The sequence below is a fragment of the Hydra vulgaris genome, chromosome 01 (assembly GCF_038396675.1).
Source record: "Hydra vulgaris chromosome 01, alternate assembly HydraT2T_AEP".
Taxonomy (NCBI): domain Eukaryota; kingdom Metazoa; phylum Cnidaria; class Hydrozoa; order Anthoathecata; family Hydridae; genus Hydra; species Hydra vulgaris.
This window is the reverse complement of record NC_088920.1, coordinates 14,640,258-14,662,106: the sequence shown is the minus strand read 5'-3', so window position 1 is coordinate 14,662,106 and position 21,849 is coordinate 14,640,258. Positions and strand designations below refer to the sequence as shown.

At 29.5% G+C, this 21,849-nt stretch overlaps 1 protein-coding gene across 1 annotated transcript in view; it reads left to right on the top strand.

Moving 5' to 3' along the window:
- The window catches only part of LOC136074135 (caspase-7-like), a 31,415-nt gene extending 10,575 nt beyond the window's left edge, over positions 1-20,840 (top strand). The window contains exon 2 of the mRNA XM_065786436.1: positions 20,313-20,840. Coding sequence (XP_065642508.1) covers positions 20,313-20,563 — 251 coding nt within the window. The 3' untranslated portion in view covers positions 20,564-20,840. The remainder of the gene's footprint in view (positions 1-20,312) is intronic.
- The last annotated feature ends 1,009 nt before the right edge of the window (positions 20,841-21,849 follow it).

Below are 21,849 nucleotides of genomic sequence, written 5' to 3'. Positions count from 1 at the left end.
TATCGGATTAATGTTTTATGCAATAATAGATCGTTGTTACAAATAGATGATTTGCATCGCTAGATTAAAATTTATAGAGAAATAAAAATAAAAATGTATAATACAAGTGTAAAATTTAATTTATTTAATTCTCTGTTGAATATATATTTTGCAAACTCCAAACATAAACCAAAAACTAACACGTTAAGTTTCAAATGAAATATTTCCCTATAAAATTTATGGAGTAGCTTTGATATTGGCTGAGCCACTTGTTATTAAATGGTGTTTAGCTACCCAGAAAGCAAGCTTAAATTAGCCCAACCTTGGGCCAATGCATGGTGATACATTGGTTCAACATTGAAATTCGATGTTAGCCCAATACAGGTTTGATCATTGTTTAGGCATTGGCCCAAGGTTGTATACAACATTCGACCAATGTTGTATACAACGTTTACCAAACATTAGCCCAATATCGTAAGTAACAATTAGTCCATCAGTTAGTCCATTGACCTAACGTTGTATAATAAAGCAAAGAAAATTAAAGGCAAAAGGGCAACATTTTTAATAATAAAATATATACTCGCTAATGGATTCATAATACTTTTATGAATTATGGAATTTGATGGTGTGCATTCAATATCTGGCACTGACTTAAAACTTCTCGTTAACGTTTGAGATACAGACTGCACTGTAAAACTAAAAAAATTCATATTAAAATAATGTTTCTCCAATGTTTGTTAACAATTTTTTTTTAATATTTTGATTCTGAATAATAATAATAATACAACTTTTAAAATAATATCATCTATAAAAATATTGTATTACCTTAGATAAGTTAGATAAATGTATATAAACGTTTATATAATGAACAATAATAAACCATTGGCAGCTGTTAAAGCTTTAAACTCACATAAATATTATGCTTTTTTTACTAAGAGTTGAGTTCAAATTGGTTTCAAATTTTTTGTAAGCTTTGATATGTATTTTTGTAAGCTTTGATATCGCACAATAAAATGTTCATTAACACTCTTTGACCATAATTTGACTTTTTGACCATAATATATGAAAAAGTCTTTTAAAAATTGTAAATGTTAAAGCTTTAAATAAAGATTTCCAATCATCAGACAAAAAGACTTATGAAATAAAACTTACCATTTAACAAATTTTGTTCATTCAACTTCTCAGAGCAAAAATTGAACTTCTGCAAAGAGTTTGAAGTTACAGGTAAATGCTAAAGTTTATTATTATTTTTGTATTATTGTATGAAATTGAAAATTAATCATTACTAAGATAATTTCAAGAATCATCTACACCAAGATAAACACATTTTTTTGTCTTTTCAATCTTTATTTTGGTTGATCACTTTTGCTGTTTTCATTTTTTGTCTACAGAGAAGAAGTTTAGCCTTCTGCTAAGTTCAATCTTGCATTAGTATAAAAATCTATAACCTAATTCAATAATAATTAAGTTATGACTAAAGTTAATGTATAAGTTAAAGTTGTTAACTAAATATGAACGATATCCATTAAAATCAATTCAAAACTAATAAAACCAAGAACAATGTCCCTCTGCCTCAGAAAGATGGAAATATATGGAGGGTTGTTTTGATTTTAAATCGAAGAAATAAAAATCACGATTTAAATTGAGTTTTTTGATTTTAAGTGTTTTTAATGATTATTTATTGATTTGATCTCATAGTTTAATCAATTATTATAGACTAGTCTTTGGTGCTATAATAAAATGTCTGGCAATATTAGAAAGCTCTACATAAGTATAATTTAGATTCTAGTAACATCACTTTTTGTACACTGCGTTAATTTATTAGTAGATGGAATTTCACAATTAAACACAGAAAAAATCAAACAGAAGAAACATATTTAAAATGTAAAACATCAGTCTGTAGAGTTTTAATTTAGTATTACAATGGTAAAAATTTTATAAAAAACGAATGATTCTACAAAAAGTTATGCCCATTTAAGTATCAAAATTTCATTAATAAAGATTCCTTAAGAAAACTGCAACCAACTTAAAAAATTTGCGTTAGGCTAACGGTAGTTTTGTTTAATATATTTGAATGTTAAATTGCGATTTATTTTGTACTGCATAACTTTTCGTTAAAAACAACTTTGAAATATTTGGTACCTCCACTACGTGGCAAAATATAGTATGAGCGTGCCGATATTTTTTGATGAAGTTTGGCAGGTACATAGAAAATGGTTATGCAAAATTAAATTAAAAGTTACAAATATAAATGAACATGCCTTCAACAAAAATTCACTTCAACAGCATAACGAAGTTTTCAATACCAATTAAATCACTAAAATCGTTACTACTGTAAAAAAATGACAGAATATAAGAAACTTAAGACACTTTTCTTTTGAAACTAAGTCTAAGTTGATGTAATTTTTTAAAAAATAGGACAACAAAATACATCCACACAACATGTACTTCGAGCACTCTGTTAAAAAGTGGACACAGATTTTAACTTTAAAATCGGCGCCATAAAAGCTAGATACACGCATGTACCTACACTGTAGTAGCCATATATAAAATTTGATATCTAATGACACTAATGATGTACAACTTGCAAGTATTATTAATACCATAAGAAAAATTAACTTTTTTCAATACTTTTTACTCTATGACATTTCAAATTTTGATTCATTTAATAAAGAAAACATTTTAAATGTCTTCTTTATTACATAAATCAAATATTTCAAATAACAATGCAGTAAGAAGTATTGAAAAAAAATAACTGTAAGATCTTACACAAATATAAATTGAATTTTGCCTTTGTTATTGCATTGATAATTAAGATTGTAGTAAAACCTTAAAAACACATTAAAATGTTAATTGAGATTTCTTTATTAAAAAAAAAATTAAACATTAAATTACGAGAACCACTAGAAGTTGACTTCTTATGAGGTAACCTTCTAAGATTTTTAGAAGATTAATAAATATAGCCTATTTTATTTATTTTTATAATTTAAAAGAATGGAAAGATAATATCTTTCTGCATTTTGTAAATTGCAGAAAGTTATTATCTTACCATTCTTTAAAAATGTTATGTAACAAGTTTTAAAAATATACTAAAAGAATGCTCCCCAACTGCATTGGCCGAAAGTTTGCTAAGCATAGCTACGGCATTAGATTTTTATTGTAAAATATTAGGACGATTCTACATTGACCAAATGCTGGCCCAACATAGTACAATATTTGCGAAAAACCAATTTGCAGAATTAAATTATTATGCCGAAAAATAACATCAGCTAAATGTTGGCCTAACGAAATAAATTTGTCAATGTTAAAACTTGCGTTGGGCCAATGTAAGCTTGTGTCTGGGATATATATATATATATATATATATATATATATATATATATATATATATATATATATATATATATATATATATATATATATATATATATATTTATATATATATATATATATATTTATATATATATATATACATATATATATATATATATATATATATATATATGTATATATATGTGTATGTGTATATATGTGTATATATATATGTAGATATAGATATGTATATATATATAGATACAGATATAGATATGTGTGTATCTATATACATATATATATAGATATGTGTGTATCTATATACATATATATATATATATATATATATATATATATATATATATGTATATATATTTATATATATATATGTATATGTATCTATATACATATATATATAGATATGTGTGTATCTATATACATATATATATATATATATATATATATATATATATATATATATATATATATATATATATATATATATATATATATATATATATATATGTATGCATATATATATACATATATATATATATATATATATATATATATATATATATATATATATATATATATATATGTATATATATATATGTATATATATACATATAGATACATACAGTCCCTGGCCAAATTATTAGACGCAACCGAGTTTTTTAAGAATTTATCGCATTATACCAGTTTATATGTAGTACATTCACATTTAAACATGGATGTGATGGATTTTCATGTAGGAAATTTATTATACAATTCGTGTTTGTATGTATTTTCCATATATGGTATTACAGTGTTAATCAATTAGCACATTAACGCGTACAAGTCGAAAGCTGCTCCAGTCGCGTTCGCAGTGGCTTCAGTTGCGGATGTGTTTATCTGAAGTGTTTGTTTATTTAGCAGTTTTACAATACATGTTACCTATTTAACTGTTTATTTCGTGTGCAACGTTTATAAATAAAAATTAGGGTTGAGCTTTTACCGACTTTTAAATTTACCGCTAAAACAGTAAAAAAATCAAAATTTACCGGTAAAATCGGTAAAAAATAAAAAGGCATAAACAGAAGACCATAAAATGCAGTAATAAGTAAATAAAACACATTAATGTTAGTTTTGAGATTTATTTTTGGATAAAAAATGAGCTTTGAGAAAACAAAGTGTATCAAGTAAGTCGTCACTCATTCTGGATCGAATTTTTGTCACAAATAATCCAGCGGCAGAAAAGGCTCGCTCAGATTCGACACTTGTTGGTGGGATGGTTTCTAGTGCATTGAACAAAAGCTCAAGGTTTGCAGTTCTCTTTCCGGTCGCTTCATAGACTAACATTTCTTTTGAAATGGCCTTGAATTCGTCGTTTGAATTGTGTCGCTGTTTTTTGGCCTTATACTGAATTGCTTCCTCGAGTTCCTCTTCAAGAGAAAGTGGATTTTCGTCAAGAGTTTCTGAGCCATGCACTTCTTGAATAAACTCCAGGTCATGTGGATTTGTTGAAAAAAGCCTAGACAGCAAGTTTTTGGCAGTCTTTTGAAGTACAGACTTCGGAGGCATATTGAAAACTTTATGCTCTTCAATGTCGGACAAGCATTCTGGATTGGAAAGATATCTGTACAAGCTTACAAGATTGCTATGCCTTCTCTCTTCAAAACGTCTCAAAATTGCACTCTTCATTGTAATGCAAAAAGGTAAATCTTGTTGTTTCAGCCTGTTCACAAGAAACTTGAAAATTCCTTCAGCAGTAAGAAGATTTGCATTTTGTCGGCAAAGTGCTTCTGCTGCTAATTTGACTGGTTCAAGAGCAGCAACAATGTCGGATAAAATGTATTCTTCATCATCACTGCAAATCAAATGTGGAGAAATGTCCTTCAATACTTTTCTGATTGAATGTTTGACTTTGAGGAACTGTTGAATCATTGACAGCAGACTGTTCCATCTTGTTCTGCAGTCAAGGATAAGTGAAACCTCTTTTCCGTGCTCTTTCTTAATTTCTTCTTGAAGGACGTCATTTTTGACGGGCGATTTTCGAAATAACTTGACAATTTTTCTGACTTTTGTGATGGCAGATTGCAAGTGAACTTTCACTTTCGGAATGGGAATGTTTTCATCCATGGCGACACCAAGAAAACTGACTTCGGTGTCAGATTCAGATTCGTCACTGCTGACTTCGTCGTTGTCGCTTGTTTCTTCAAATGAGTTTTGTTGGATTTGTTGAGAAGGCTTCACGTACAGCACTTCTTGAATGGCCAAGTGCATTCCGTGGGTATAACAAGTTTGATGCTCGGTTGGAACCAGTTTTCCGAATTCAACCATTATGGAAGCTCCGTCAGTAACTGAGCAGATAATGCTGTCGCCTAGTTTCAACCCAAATTCTGCCACTTTTTCAGTGACAACAGCTGCAGCTTTTTCAGCCGTCAGAGATCCGGAAATTCGAGTCAAGCCCAGATTCCAGTGATTGTTTTTTTGATGAATATTAATATTCATGTACCTTCCATTTTCAAAGAAGTGTACTCATCCAGTGTAATTGACAAGCGTTTTCCATCGTCACTAAAGAATTGAAAGTGTTTTTAAGGTCATTCCTTACGCCAGTTGCAAACTTTTTAACAGACTGAATTGCTTGTTTGTGATTTTTCGGGAAATCATAACCTTTTTCAGACATTGCAGATCGAATGAAAGAGCTGATAACAATGGCATTGATACTAAATCCATCCAGTGCTGTAAGTCTTGAAATCACTTCTTCAACTGATTAATTTTGAAAAAAAGTTGAAATCTAAGGCCTTTTTGATTGTGATGCAGCTTTTGGTGTCACTTTTTCCTGTGTTTCCTTTTTGATTCCATGTTTCTTGTCTAAGTGATACCATATTCCAGTTGTGGAACTTGTGTATTGACTTGTATTTCCACAAATTTTGCAAGTAACTGTTTTCCCTTTGTTTAAGGTGTAGTGTTTCCAAGCGTCCGAGATTTTGCCAAAACGCAAATCAAATTTAGTGACAAAGACCACAATAAATATGAATGATGAAGACTTTGCAATGACATCGCAAATGGCGGTCGCTTTTTTGTAACAGTGAAAAAGAAAGAAAAAAGAATCATCTAGAAAAAAACAAATACTATTAAAAGTAAAAAAGAAAAATATATATATATTAAAGAATAAATGAAAGCATTAACAAAATTAAGCCAAAAGAAAAAAAAAGAAAAAAAAATGTCAATCAAATACAACAAAAAGATATCTTTAAATTAAAATGTATGAAAAAAAAAAAGAAGTCAAACGCTAAACAAAGTTAAGAAAAATATGGAACGTTTTTATAAATTCGAAAAGTCGAAGATAACAAAAATAACGTAAGTAACAAAAATATATACTGTAAAAGTAACAAAAATATATACTTTTTAAAATTTATTTCTATGTTTAAATGTTGTGTAGTTTTATTTTTTCTGTGATTTTGTCCCTATTTTTATGTTTTTTTATTTTTTTTGTTTTGTTGTTGTTTATTATAATTTTTTGTATCTAAAAAATCTCCTCGGATGTACTTATTCTTTATTTTACTTTTTATATATGTTAAGTATTTAAAACTATTTAATTCTTTCTGTTTATTTTAGTTAATTGGTTTTATTTAGTGTAAATTTATAAATATTATACTCAATATATTATTTTTTATGATTATAGTGTTATCATTATTATTAATTCATTGTTCATCATTTTTATTATTATTTGTGTTAAAAAATATTTTTTTATATCAACTTATAGGTATTTACTTAATATTAGTTTTATAACTATTTGTAAATGACCGTGGATGTAATATCGTTTTCCAAAATACATTGATTGATAAAAAAGTCACAAGAAAGTAAAAACGTTTTTCTTAAAGTGTTTAGACAAAACTAAACCAACAAAATCACTTTTCAAGCATAACAAACAACAGCTTTGTTGACAGGAAAATGAAAATTAAATTTTTAATTATATTTTTAATTTATTGGTTGAGCCATTTCAAGCATTCTAAAACATTTTCAAGCATCAAGCATATTAAAAAAACAATATTTGCCGAAATTTACCGACATCATTTTACCTGTAAATGGGTAAAACAATTTTACCGATTTATTAGGGTTGAGCTTTTACCGGTAAATTTTCGGTAAAAGCTCAACCCTAATAATAATAACTTTAAACACTTTAAGCATGGGTAAAAAAGCAGATCTTACACTACGCAAAAAAGCTAAACTAAAGGCCCTTGTGAATGCTAAAGTACTTTCAAATCGCGAAATATCACGAAGATTGGAGATATCTGAAGCTAGTATACGACGCATAAAACAGAAAATTGAGTCAGAGGAAGAATTGATCCCAAAATGAAAGAAAAAATACGTCAGAAAGCCTATTTTCACTCCAAGAATAGAAAGATCTTTAAAGAAAATTTGCCTTGAAAACAGATTTGCTACCACAAAACTGATAACATTGCAACTCCAAGGTGTTAATGTGAATGCTTCTGAACGCTTAAAATCTAAATCTATTAGTTTTCTTCGAACACTGTTCCAAGAAATTTAATAGATTTAGATTTTAAGGCCTGCGCCCAGCCAGGATGCCCAAGTTAACACAGGTGTTAACTTGGTGTTATTGCAGGTCTGCAATTAAAGCAAAGCATTTGACGTGGGCCAAACTGTTCCGTGATAAAGATCTGTACTTCTGGAGATCGGTAAGTTGTTACAATTTCTTTACAATTTCTTCACAAATAACATTTAACCTTTTTCTATGATGACAGAAGACCAACACAAATGTTTAGTGTTTTTTGTTGCTATTTTTGACAGGTCTGCTTCAGTGATAAAAGCACATTTGAAATTTTGCAGAACAAAGCTCAGTTTGTGCGTCATCGTCACGGAGAAAAAATTCATCCTGACTGTGTTGTTCAGACTGTGAAGCACCCTACAAAAGTGATGATTTGGTCAGACATCAGCAGCAAAGGCACTGGACGTCTGTACGTGATAAATGGAATGATGAAGCAAGACCAGTACAAAAATGTCTTGCAAAATCTGTTGATTCCGCAGCTCAAAGAATGGTTTCCAAATGGGGAACCATTCACTTTTTTGCAAGATGGAGCTCCCTGCCATACAGCTTGATCTGTCAAAGCTTTTTTGGCAGAGCAAAATATTCCTCTGTTGGATTGGCCGGGTAATGGCCCAGATCTGAACCCTAAAGAAAACGTTTGGGAGTTGATGAAAAGTGAAGTGGCTAAAGATGTCAACTCATAGAAAGAATAATTTACGTCTGGAATCATCATCCTCAAATGCAGAAGATGGTACAGTCCTGCATTGACAGCATGCCGCGCAGAATTAAAGCTCTTCTAGCGGCTAATGGTGGCTCAACAAAATATTGACATTTAAGTATTTTTATGTCCGTTTTCTTTAAAGAGTCAATAAATACATATTGTTCTTTCATAATAATGTTTTATTTGTAATATAATATAAATAATCAAATGGATAAGCAAAAAACATTTATTGCACCTGGTAAATACACAATTCCTGTATGGTATCACAAGATAATTTCCATTTTTCATAAAATTTTCTAGTGCGTCTAAATATTTGGCCAGGGACTGTATATGCATATATATGTTTATATATATATATATATATATATATATATATATATATATATATATATATATATATATATATATATATACATATATGTATATACATATACAAATATGTATGTATATGTACATATGTATGTATATGTATATGTATATATATAAATATATATATATATATATATATATATATATATATATATATATATATATATATATATATATATATATATATATATATATATATACATACATATAAATACATATTTATGCAATAGTGTATTTAGATAACAAATCATATTGCATACAATGTTTTCAAAAAAAAGTAGAAAAAAAACAAAGATAATGTGAAAAAAGACTGCTGCCCCATGCCAAACCCTCAGTTGATGTAAATACAACATTCACTAATAAAGCAAATAAAATGCCAATCCCTCAGTCTATGTAAATACAACATGCCAATGTTGTTGGTGCACTATTGATATATCTTACAAAACCTCCATCAATAGCTTCGACCTTGATATCAGTCAATGTAGCTTTGCAGCAGCAGGTTTTTTAATAGTTAATGTATATATTGAAGCCAGGCTATTTCAGTGTGAAGTCCAGTTTGATTTATTTAATAAAGGAGACATTTTAAATGCTACACAGTAAAATATAATAAAAAATCTATGAATCTATTTTTTACCATCTAAGGAACTAAAATGTTATTTTTATTTTTTGTTCAAGTCTGCAAACATTCAAATGGGTCATCCCAGCTTACTAATTTATAGGTGTAACAGCCTCTGTTTACTTAGTACACATAAGCTGTATTTATATTATAATGAATATTATTATATTATTAAAAATTATAATAAAACCAGTATTCAAATTATTTTTGTGTAAGCTCTTACTTACTGTAGGATCTAACCCAAAAATAATTTCATTATTACCTTTATTATTACCATTATAATTTAGATTATAATAAAATGTTATTAGCACATTATTTAAATGTTAATTAATATTTCATTCTGTAAGAAAAATAAAACATCAAGTCACAATTATCTTTCCATTTTTTTACAATTTAAAAAGGTGGAAAGATAATTTGAAAAGCTTTTTTTATTTTGTTAACCGATACCATTTTTTCTAAACGTTATGCAACAAATTTTAAAAATATACCAATATAATAATCCACAACTACATTTCACAGTGGGTCAGAATTCACTTTTACTTACTGGACCAAACAAATAACTCGTTATATAAAAAAGATTTAAGAACCATTTTTGCACTATTTACTAAATTGAGAATTGCGGTATCAATGGTGACATTGATTTTAATTTTGGATTGCTATGGATACCTAAACTGCTTAGCAACCACATATTTTATTAACCTTAAATATAAACTGGAAAAAGTAATAACTTTATTGGATGACTCCCATAATTAACACATTGATTATTTTTATACTACTAATAGTGGCACTAAAGAATTTTTATTTGGTAGATAGAAACACTCGAAATGTATGGCAACAGTTGAATTTTCAAAGTTACTAACTTAAGTAACTTTTCTAATATTCCCAGTGGGCATGTGTCCTGCCAATTTAATATTATTATAATTATAATAATATTATATTGGCAGTCTGATAAAAATTATTTTATGCATTTAAAAAACTCAACACATTTACAATTACTAATTTTAAGTATTTTTATCCAGTTCCAAGGCTCTATTTTATATTTTTATGAAACTACTCCATAATCCATATAAAAATCAACTTAAAGCTTCAATTTTTTTGTGTATTTAATATTATAAAAATTTTGATTTATAATTATTTTACGAACCAAAACTCATATATTTTGATAATTGTAAAACAGCTTTAGATAATTGTAAAACAGCTTTTCTTTACCATCATGGCGCAAACTACAACCTGATGCAAACAATAGTTTCTTAGGATGATTATGGTGAAACTAATGGCGTCAATCTTCTTCTATTTGTTTTACAACTAAAGTATCAAAATTTACCTGGAGCCTGCCAGGTACTACAGTTGGAAGGGCGATATTAAGGCGGAAGCTGAGGAGGCTATAGCCACAGGCCCACCACAAAAAATAAGCCCACTAAACAAATGATAAAACAAATATAAAATATAGTCGTGCTCCAAAAAACAATATTGACAAATAAAAAAAGGTCTATCTTAAAAAACGTCAAGAAGGCAAAAACACCTAATTATTAACAATCAGATATTCAAACTCGCGGCCTCACCTACTAAAATAATATCGAACATCTAGATGCTATAAAAAAAATGTTTATCTATCGAATGTTTGACTTTCGGAAGCCTATACACTGCAACAATTTATTTTACTTAGTTGCACAAATTGTCTTTTTTCTCATTTACATTGTGTTCAATAAAAAAAAATTAAATAAAGTTTAGCACCGTTTGCTCGTTATATTATTTATATAATGTTTTCATTTTGTTAAAATAAATATTAAAAATTATGAAAAAGTATACTAGCGAATTGAAGAAAGGAATACTTAAGAAAGAAGAAGAGAAACGTTACAAAAAATTTCTAGCATTAACTAAACTCTATCAAACCAACAACATTACATTACGCGAACACAAAATTACCAATACACAACAAACCTGAATGGAGTATCGCACTTGGTACAAGTAGCGCAATTGCAACTGAAACTTGTCAAACTGATGATCGTGACCAAGCAATAGGTATGGAGATATTAAATAAATCAATAAATATAAACCATGAACAAGAACTTCAAAATGAACCAGTTCTAAAGTAGGTCTAGCAGAAGAGGTTAATGTGATAAACTTGCAGATGTAAATACAAAGTTTCCTGATAAAAAATGAATGTGGAAAGTTACTAATGTTTTGCACGATTACTTCTGTTTCAACAGAATTGCTAGTTGTCAACACATGGAAAGCAATTTTAGCACATCAGAAGAATATTTCCGAGTGATACGTTTAAACAACATTATTTAAAATCTTTTTTTTTCCGAAAGCAATTAAGCGGTGAAAAAGTTCAGCGTGATTGGCTCTGCTATTCTCCAAAAATGGTGAGATATTCTTTGCTAGTTGAAAACTATTCGCAATAGCCAAATAAACGTTGTATTAGCAACTAGTGGTTATTACAATTGGAAGAATGCAGTCAGGGATTTAAGTCGCTGTGAAGTCAGTACTTAGCACAGAAATAGTATTGAAAAAGTTATTTATTTAAAAACAACAGGGAAGCAAATACCTAAAAGTCTTGCAGAACAATACATGTCTAAATGGAAATATTGGCGTAAACTTCTCAAACGGATTTGCGTTTTGTGGAAATAACAAGATTATTGGATCTGTGAACAATGGAATTATTTAAGATGTTTGGATTTACTTGCAGAATATTATCCATTTTTTTCAGAACTCACTCAACAATGCGCTAACAAAGGTAGAGGCGACATATCAAATTTGTCATCAACAATTTGTGAATAATTTATTTTAATTATAAGTGATCAGTTAATAAGGCAGGTCATACAAGAAATAAAAGATGTAAAATACAATTCTGTCTCAGTAGATTCAATACCGAATATATGGTCAATGGTTTTAGAAAGGTTTGACAAAGCAAGCAAATGTCTCCAAGACTCGAAACTAGATTTGTATATGGTTACAAAGCTGTTTCAATGCTTTTGAACAAATCTAAAAATGTTTGTTTAAAAGTTTTGTACTAAATTCAGTTAAATAAAACAAAAATATAAAATTATTTATCAAAACATATCAAAAAGAGCATAAAAGAATAACTAGGTGAAACACAAGAAAGGGCTATCATGATCCAGAAGCAGATGATGCTGACACTGAATTGACGCCTTCGGAAAAGTTTAAAATATACATATTTTTCCAATTATTGACAAGCTATTATCAGCCTTAAATCAGAGAATTTTTGCATACAGTGTTATTGATGATAGATATAATTCTTTGTCTCAAATTAATAATTTAAAATCTTATGATTTGCTAGCCAATGCTGTGCATTTACTTGAAATACACCATGAAGACCTTGAGCCTCAGTTATCCGATGAAATTGTTCAATTTATTGCTTTGTTTAAACAGTTTAACAAAGAAACCACGTCAACTGAAAACAAAATTTGTATAAGCAAAAGTAGAGCATTGCAGATGTTCATATTTATTGGTAAGCCATGGTCGAAGACACGGGTTTTGAAGTTGACGGGCACCATCCTCAATATATATAAAAGATCCTTTGTATCTAAATTTTTTTTTTCTGAAAAAAAAGGTCATTTAGAAAAAAGGTAAGGCACGTGGCACCCGAACCCCCTGGTGTCGTCGGCCCTGTAAGATTGGATCATGGCTGCTTTCCCAAATGTTTTAATTGCACTACGCATGTAAAATCATTATTAGAAACCAGGCGGACATCCGCGAATTATAAGCCAAATTTATAATGATAATATGCATGTTGAACAATTTATTTCAAAACTCAAATTATTAGACCACTTTGAACCGCAAAAGTATACAACTATATAAGTGAAATATTAACTTAAAAAAGTATTTCAAATACGCCATCATATAAAATCATTTTATTAGGCATAGCTTACATGCAAAATAGTGTTATAGTAGCTCATTTGAGCTTTTAAATTAACATCTATTCCATGTTTGTTAGTAACACAAAAAATATTATCGAGTTTAAAAAATTTTTTTTTTTTTTTTAATAAAAAATTTTGTTCAAAAATTTTTTATTAAAAAAAAGCTTTTTATTCTACAGCTTAGAAACATATGGCATAATATTTATACAAAAATATATACATTTTGTAAAACCTAAATGTTTAAGCTATGAAAAGCTATATAATAATGCATTTTTTTTAAATGTATTTTTTTTTATTGTGTCCACCACCTGGCCCAATACTCATTGGCCAAATATTGACTCAATGGAGCTTTGGCACCAGATTTTTATAGCAGAATATTGATTCGATACTACATTGGTTAAATGTTGGCCCATTGTAGTACGATATTTGCGAAAAACCGGTTTGTAGAATTGAAATATTACGCTGAAAAAAATATTAAGGAAATGCCCAACAAAATAAATTTGCAGATGTTAAAACTTATGTTGGGCTAATATAAGCTTGCTATCTGCGAAATGATTTTTTGAACAAAGTTTTCTCGTCAGATTTCTCAAACTTTTCGCATTTAAGTTAGACAAATCATCGTCAAGCATATTAGATACATTTTTGATATCTTTTTGCTTGCTGGGATATACATCCTTTAGATGTATATTTCACCTCTACAAAAGCACATCTAAAAAACGCATTGTTTTAGATGCATATAAGCATCTAAAACAATGCATTTTTTAGATGTGCTTTTGTAAACATTTATTTTTTAGTAAATATAATGTCTCTAAAAAACATCTTCTAAAAGACATATTCCATTCGATATATATATCTACCAATGAGTATCTGAAAAATCTAAGAGATATCTTATAGCTAGGGAAAAGTGGAGCAAGATGGTGAACGTTTTGAAAACCCTGAGTTATTGTAAAACTACCAGTCATGAAACAGCAATGCTTTGTCAGTGTGTTCATGTTACCATAATAATTCATTGCCTGCATTGATTTTTAATTTGCAAGTTGAAAAATTTGAAATAAAATTTAAAATAGTAAGTTCATAAATTTGTTACCTGGTCACTTGACTGGGGCAAGATGACTTATTATGCAAAATCTGTCTCCAATTTTATAAAAATTTAAAAAATATATACTACTCTAACTAATGTAACACAAAATAAACACGATTCACAAAAAAATGTTTCTAAAAAAGTTGCACCTGAAGGATATCATAACTGAAAGCAAGTTATTTTTTTTTAAGCGCAAAAAGTAAACATGTGCGTATTAAATTGCGTTAATAATATATAAAAAAACCAATTGGCGTTTTAAAATACAAGATGGAAATACGGTTTCGTTTTTATCAATTTTTAAGTTTTTTTGTTGGGTTGTTTTATGGAAAGTCATCTTGTCCAATTAGCCATCTTACCCCGTATCTCATATAAGAGATATCTTAGACCAGAATACTAGATATATATTAGATTCATTATTTTTATTAAATTAAGTTTAAAAGTTCTTTAAAACATTTTATAAATAAAGAAACAATTAGATTCGAACTATTAAAATTTATTTAACAACATTAGTGAATATACAATATAAAATAGGCTGTGGTGAAAATAAACAAAAGTGTGAATTTCATCACAACAAACCATACTTATTTGCCAATCCATGTATGAAACTAGAATCATTTGTAAAAAATTTTAATGCTTTACTGGAAGTGCCCCATTTTGACTCTAAAACATAAGACAGGTCCCTAATATTATAGAAAAAAAATTTCTTCAAAAGTATGTCATGTTGGGTCTCAAATGAAGCGACATTTTATAAAAACTTCAATAATAATAAATGGGACGGTTTCCCATGTCATATAATAATATTTTTAATATTTTTTGTTCATTTACAGTTGAACGCAGCAAAATATTCTTTGATAAACCAAACTTTTATGTTCACCCCAGCCTAATATAAAACCATTGTTGCGTATTGAGTCCGCCAGTTTGCCGTTCTACAACAACTAAAATATAACTTAAACAATTACAAAAATATAATTTAATAATAAAAACATGATATTTAAATGCATCGCTTTTTAAGACTTGTATAACTCTAAAAATTTGTTTATTTGATATATGAAGGGCACAGGGGAAAATCATAAAATTTCGTATATTGAGTTTATTCTTTTGGTATGTGGAGCCCGACGCAAAGATCATATTATGCTGTCGAACCAAAAATTCAGCAAAGTCTCGAGTATTTAGCGTTTAAAAATATAGCCATTTGGGGAAAAACCAGCATGTCCAAAATCTACAGGGGAAAAAGTAAACATGTCCCCGGTGAGTCATGTGGTGTTGATATACATTACTAAGTCAGCCAATCAGGGTTTAGCTTTGGCATAACAACAAAGTGCATGCAAAATAGCGGATTGCTTTGACAGTCCAGTTGTGACTAAAAAGCCTCAAATGCGAAAAAGTAATGAAAGGAAAAAAGATGCAGCAAAGATTAAACGCATAAAAAATCACACATCAGGTGAGGATTGCAAATATAGTCGTCTAAAATGTTTTGAACAGTTAGATGAAGCTGCAAGACAATCACTTATTGAGGGTTTCAACGTATACTCAAGTAAAGACAGCCAAGATGCTTATCTGTCTACAATGGTAGTAGTTCTCCCTGTAAAACAACAAAGGTGTAGGAAAGCTGCAGACGAAGATTCCTACAAACCTAAATAAATGAGCGTGAAGTACGTCGTAAAAGTATCCACAGGAACATCAGTAGAATTAGTGGTAGTATGTGAAAGCCTTTTGCTCGCACTTCGGCATCACAAAAAACCGTGTAGAAACAGTCTGCAAGGCAATGTCATTAACAGGTGAGTTGGAATTAGAATTAGTGCTTTTAATTTGATGTTGATTGAATTGTTGTTTGTGTGGGTTTTTTCCTCGCAGGTCATGCACCACAAGATGGAAGAGGAAAGCATAACAACAGGCACACAAATTGACAGATAAAACAGTAACGTTGGTGTTTGGCCACATATCATCTTTCCGATACAGACACAGTCACTGTGCAATGGGGGAGTCGAGAAAGTTGTACCTTCCAGATACCTTGATGCTAAAATGCATCAGATGTTTATGTCAGTTCACCCTGTAACCAAGGTTTGTATATGTTTTTATGTCAGTGGTAGTCAAATAGAGGTTATTTTGAAGCTGCTATATATGCATGCAATAATGCTAATTTTTACTTGCAGCTAAATTTACATATCAAATACATCACAGCATCTGTTGGATTTGTCTTTTTTTATTTTATTTTAATTTTATTTATATTATCAGGGCATATTATTACAAAATTTTGCTACTAGCCAAAAATTGTAGACTCTAAAAACTCATACTTTGTGTATATATAAAGCACACTATACACCAAAATATTTGAATTAATTTAATTCCTTTATTTTTAACATTATTTAAAGATTACTTACAAATAAATAAGATATAATCAATTTTGATTAGTTATTTTAAAGACTATTAAATGACACAATAAATGTAATAATTTATAAAATAAATCAAAGTTGTCAATCTAGAATCTTTTAACACTGGTCAGATAACTCAAATTCTTCTTCTATTGCCTCGTTTTAGAAATTCAATGGCACAATGTGAACATATAAATCATTAAATATTAAGAGACTTTTTTTTCAATCTAATCAATTTATCACACACGTGTTTCAATTGCTCTGCATTAGGCTAAGCGTTTCAACTTAAGCTATTATTTTTTAGAATAAAAGCGATCGATAGTCCTTGACTAATTTTATGCCCTAATAATGTGATATTAATTTTTTTTTTTTTTTTATTTCTTTTTTTTTTTTTTCGCAGGTTAGCTGTAAATTGTATAGGACACTGCTTAACACGAAATTCAACATTGGATTTGGTTACCCACGGAAGGACACTTGTTCTACGTGACGAATTCATCGTGAAGTTCAAGCATGTGGATGGTGATATTGCTGATGCCAAAAGCAATGGCAGAGATTTTGCTGGTCTGAATAGCAAAATAACAGATCTATTAACGAACCACGAGCTGCACAAATGCAAGGCTCATACTTTTTACGACAGGAAAGCAGCTAAGTAAAAAAGAGCAAGAAAATGTGACAAGTTTGAAGCATTCTGCTTTGACTCTGCCAAAAACCTACCAGTGCCAAACAAGTCCACCAATGATGTTTACTATCGCAGGCAGCTCTGCCTGTATACGTTTGTAAACCATGTATTGTCAACTGATGAAGTGTATATGTATACATATGATGAAACAGTAGCAAAAAAGGGTGCTGACAACGTTTGTTCACTTCTTGCTGACTTCATTTGCAGCCACATATCTGAAGGCTTGGACGAAATCAGTTTCTTCTGAGGTGGGTTTAGTGGACAAAATAAAAGCTACACAGTCATAAGGTTTTTATACAATCAGGTACATGAGCGCAAAAGATTCAAGTTAGTGAAAATCACCTTTCCGATAAGAGGCCACTCCTACATGGAGTGCGATAGAGACTTTGGCAACGTCAACATGGTAAAGAATGTAGACTTGCCAGAGGACTGGTTAGCAGAATTTGCAACTGCCCGGTCACGCCCAACACCTTTCACGGTCATTAGGGCTACACAGAACATGTTCTTCGCCTACACAAAGTACTTAAGGCCTTCTTTCAAAGTCGCATGCCTTATAAAAACACGCCGAGTCAGGGAAATCCACATTTTGGACTCCCATCCATTGCTTGTTCTCTACAGGGATTCTTGTAATGGTGCGTTTGTATCTGCTTTACTAAAAAAACAGGGACTCAGCGTGGGAAGAAGCTGCTACAGATGTCTGTCCTTACCAAGTTATATGAAAATGGTCCTCTGCCTATCAGTTCAGAAAAGTATAAAGACCTTCAAGTATTAAAAAGGTTTTGCAGCCCTACAAATCATCAGTTCTTCGATGAGCTTCCTCATAGTCGATCAGACACTGCTAGAGCTATCCCAGGTCATGAACTCAGTTATTCGTCGGAGAATGAGGATTGAATTGGTTATGTTGAATCCCTAGTTTCATTAAAACGTTGCAACTGTAGCTTGTTTTTTTTTTCATACTTTGTTCTTGTGTGCTGTTTGTGTATGTTGTGCAGTTGTCATGAAGTTGAGCTTTCTGTAAATCACAAAAAATGTCTCGCTTTGGTTGATTTATATGGAATTTTTTTTAATTATAAAGATTGATTTATATGTCTTCTAAGTTCTAATGTCATTGTTTAAGCATCCCATAGCATTATAAGTATATCAGTAGAATAAAACTTAGCCTATTTTGGAATGTCTGGGTTTCAGGGGAAAAAATAGTCAAGTCACAAAACCACCTCTTATGTGATTTTTTTAGTTTAAATCCCATCGCTCATTAAAAAAACTTACAAACTTTATCATTTACAGCAATGATATTGGTTCGCCTTGCTGTATCTCAACTGTAGCTTAGATCATTGAAGAGTGTTAGAACTTTTAAAATGGGTTTTCTCAAAACTTGCAAAATGTGACTTGTCTGCTTTTTTCCCTGTGCCCTTCATATATATAATTTCTTTAAATAAGTATAAATGTTCGTCTTGCTTCAAAATTAAAAAAAATATTTAAGATTGAGTTATGAAAAGTTTTTCTGGTTCCCAGTGGTTTTTTTTTTTTTTTGTATAATTCTTGTCTACAAAACTAGAAATGTCAACAAAGTAAAGAAATCTCTTTTGTAAAACTAATTTATTTTGTGATAGAATACTTTTGAAGCCTAGTGCTCTAAACAGTTTCCTTTTAGTATAGTACATACAAGTTGGGCTTTTGAATAATACCACAGTAGACTATCACTGCAAAATGAAGGCGTATGTCACGATATGTAAATATTGCTTCATTATTAATGAATTAGAATATACGAGAGCTTCTTTGAAATATTTTACCTCTTGTCATTTGGTTAAAGTATGTTAGTTTGATCAGCAGTTTACTCATAAAGTTCATTTGTAATGATATATCCAAATAATTCAAGAGGTTCTAAGTTTTTTATACCTTCGTTAATTTTTTTTTCAAAAAAAAAAATTCCTTTTTTAGGAGGTTCTTTTAGCCAATTTAAATACTCATAACACCTACCTTTTTTCCTTTTTAGAACAGGAGCTTCTGTTATATTCTTGATATTTTGCTCAATTGATGGAATATTCTCATTAAAATTATCCACAACTGCACTGTTATCACTCATATTTTCTTATCTGCCTTTGATTTAATTAAAAACTCTATTTCACTGCCAGATATGGATTCTTTTAACGAAGAAAAAGTCTTATTCCAAAACAAAATTTACAACATCTTGAACAGAAATTAAACGTCGTTTAGCAGCCATACTTTTTATTTTTGTAAACGCAAGTTGTGTTAATAGTTCCAAAGAACATTTGAGAATCGTGAAAATGAGGTTTAAAGAGAGTATGTCTAATTTTAAGGTAATATCAGGTTGCAAATTGTATGCTGATTGTAAGGTGTAATATTAATTTTGATTTTAATTACAAACAACATAAGTAACACCTTAGCTCAGTGCGTATTATTACGGTGGTCCTGCTTAACGCATAAAAAGGCTCTCCGAATTATTACGGCGTTTTGTCTTGAAACAAACAAACAAATAAACAAGTGAAACATGTGTAATTGACGCTTTTAATCTAATTACATAAAATACCCTTGGTACTTATATATGTAACTTTTATTTGGTAGTAAAATAATTAGTAAAATAAAGAGTTAAAAAAAAAAACTTAGTGAAAAGTATGTTAAATATTTATATAGTATATTTATACAGGGACTATGAGATTTTAGTGTTGAATATCTAAAAAATATTAAATACCACTGAACTTATTTTTACTTCTAACACCCTAATGTTAGACTAAATTTTACTTTAGGTCATCATGCATGGCGCAACGAAAAGGGAACAGTTTACTTCCAAACTCTATGTCGTATTATCAATAATTTATTAGTAACAAACAAACAAAAATCACTTTTTAATATCTTACTTCTACTTGAACATGAGATGCGCAAGCATTTGATAATCGTATCCACGCAAGCAGAGAATCCTAGTATATTGAAAGGTAACCTTTGTAATATTGCTTTCAATTCTTTACGTGAAGATGTCTATTTTGAGAAATGGAGATAAACTTTTTGTTTTCTACATTAAAGTCTATGTGTATATATAAATTTTTTTTGTTTTACTAAAAATAATAACTTTTTAATTTGAAAAAATCTCCTGAAATTTTATTTCTTGTGTTTCTTGAAGTATAGCAGTTTATATAATATTAAACTTTCTTTTATTTTTTTTATGACTATTTTACACACATTTTTCGATACTAGATAAGTTTTTTTTATAACCTTGTATGATTGTTATTGTTTCCTAAAATTTTGAACAATATTTTTCAACTTTTGTAGTATTTAAACAATTTTGTTTTTGTTTTTGTTGGTATGCTTCCACCGTTTTAACGTATTTAGTACTGCCCTGTACTTACTTAGCACGAAATGAATTTTTTTTCTTCTGCTGACCAAGAAGAAATTTTACCAATTTTAGATCTACACAAATAAACCAGTTCTGTTCTAAATATTTATTTAAGTTAAGCACTATTTTAATGTCATGGTAATTAACTTGTAAATAAACAGAATGGCCGATTGGTACAGAACAACAAATATTACTATTGTTCATACAACGGACGCATTTGAGGCTTCGTTTTGAGCTGTTAATAAACAGCCTCCATTTTGTTAGATTACATACAGATATACCTAACTAAAATAGAACACGTGCAATATTATTAAAGAAAAAAAATAAATGACCTTCTGAAAAAAAGTAAACAAATGTTTCTGCTTGTTCTAACTTAGGAAACTTTAGCAAAGCTGTTAATAAGGCTTTTTTCCTTTAATCGTGAAGCTAATAGTTCTGCAGCTTGCTTATAAAGTCCTAAATCACACACTAAGTCAGCTCTCTCTGACTGAGTCAGTTTTAAAAAACTTTGCATGTGAGGAGTCTTCCAGATCTAGAATAAATTCATCCATTTTTGAAGCAGCCATGCTTTGTTCATCATCTGACAAAAGTAAACCATTAAAAATTGAAATTTGAATCTTGTCAAAAAGTTGAATTGGTCTTTCAGCAGAAGAAATGTTTGAGATAAGCTATTTTTTGCCGCCTTATTTTTCAAATGCCAGAGGTATTGACAAAAAAAATAGCAGCCGCTAAAGTGTTTGAACTGTCCCACGCAATTTTTACATAGTTAATATGGCAGGGAATAAGTGAATAATACAGTTGCGTTAAAGTGCGATTGTTTGAATAGCTTTTGGATTAGTAGAATATTCAAATACTTTTAAAACTTGTGTAAACTTTCGATGTGCTGTCTCCATGTAAGATTTTTATCAATATATATTCCTAAAAACTGTGTAGTGTACAAGAGTATAATAAGT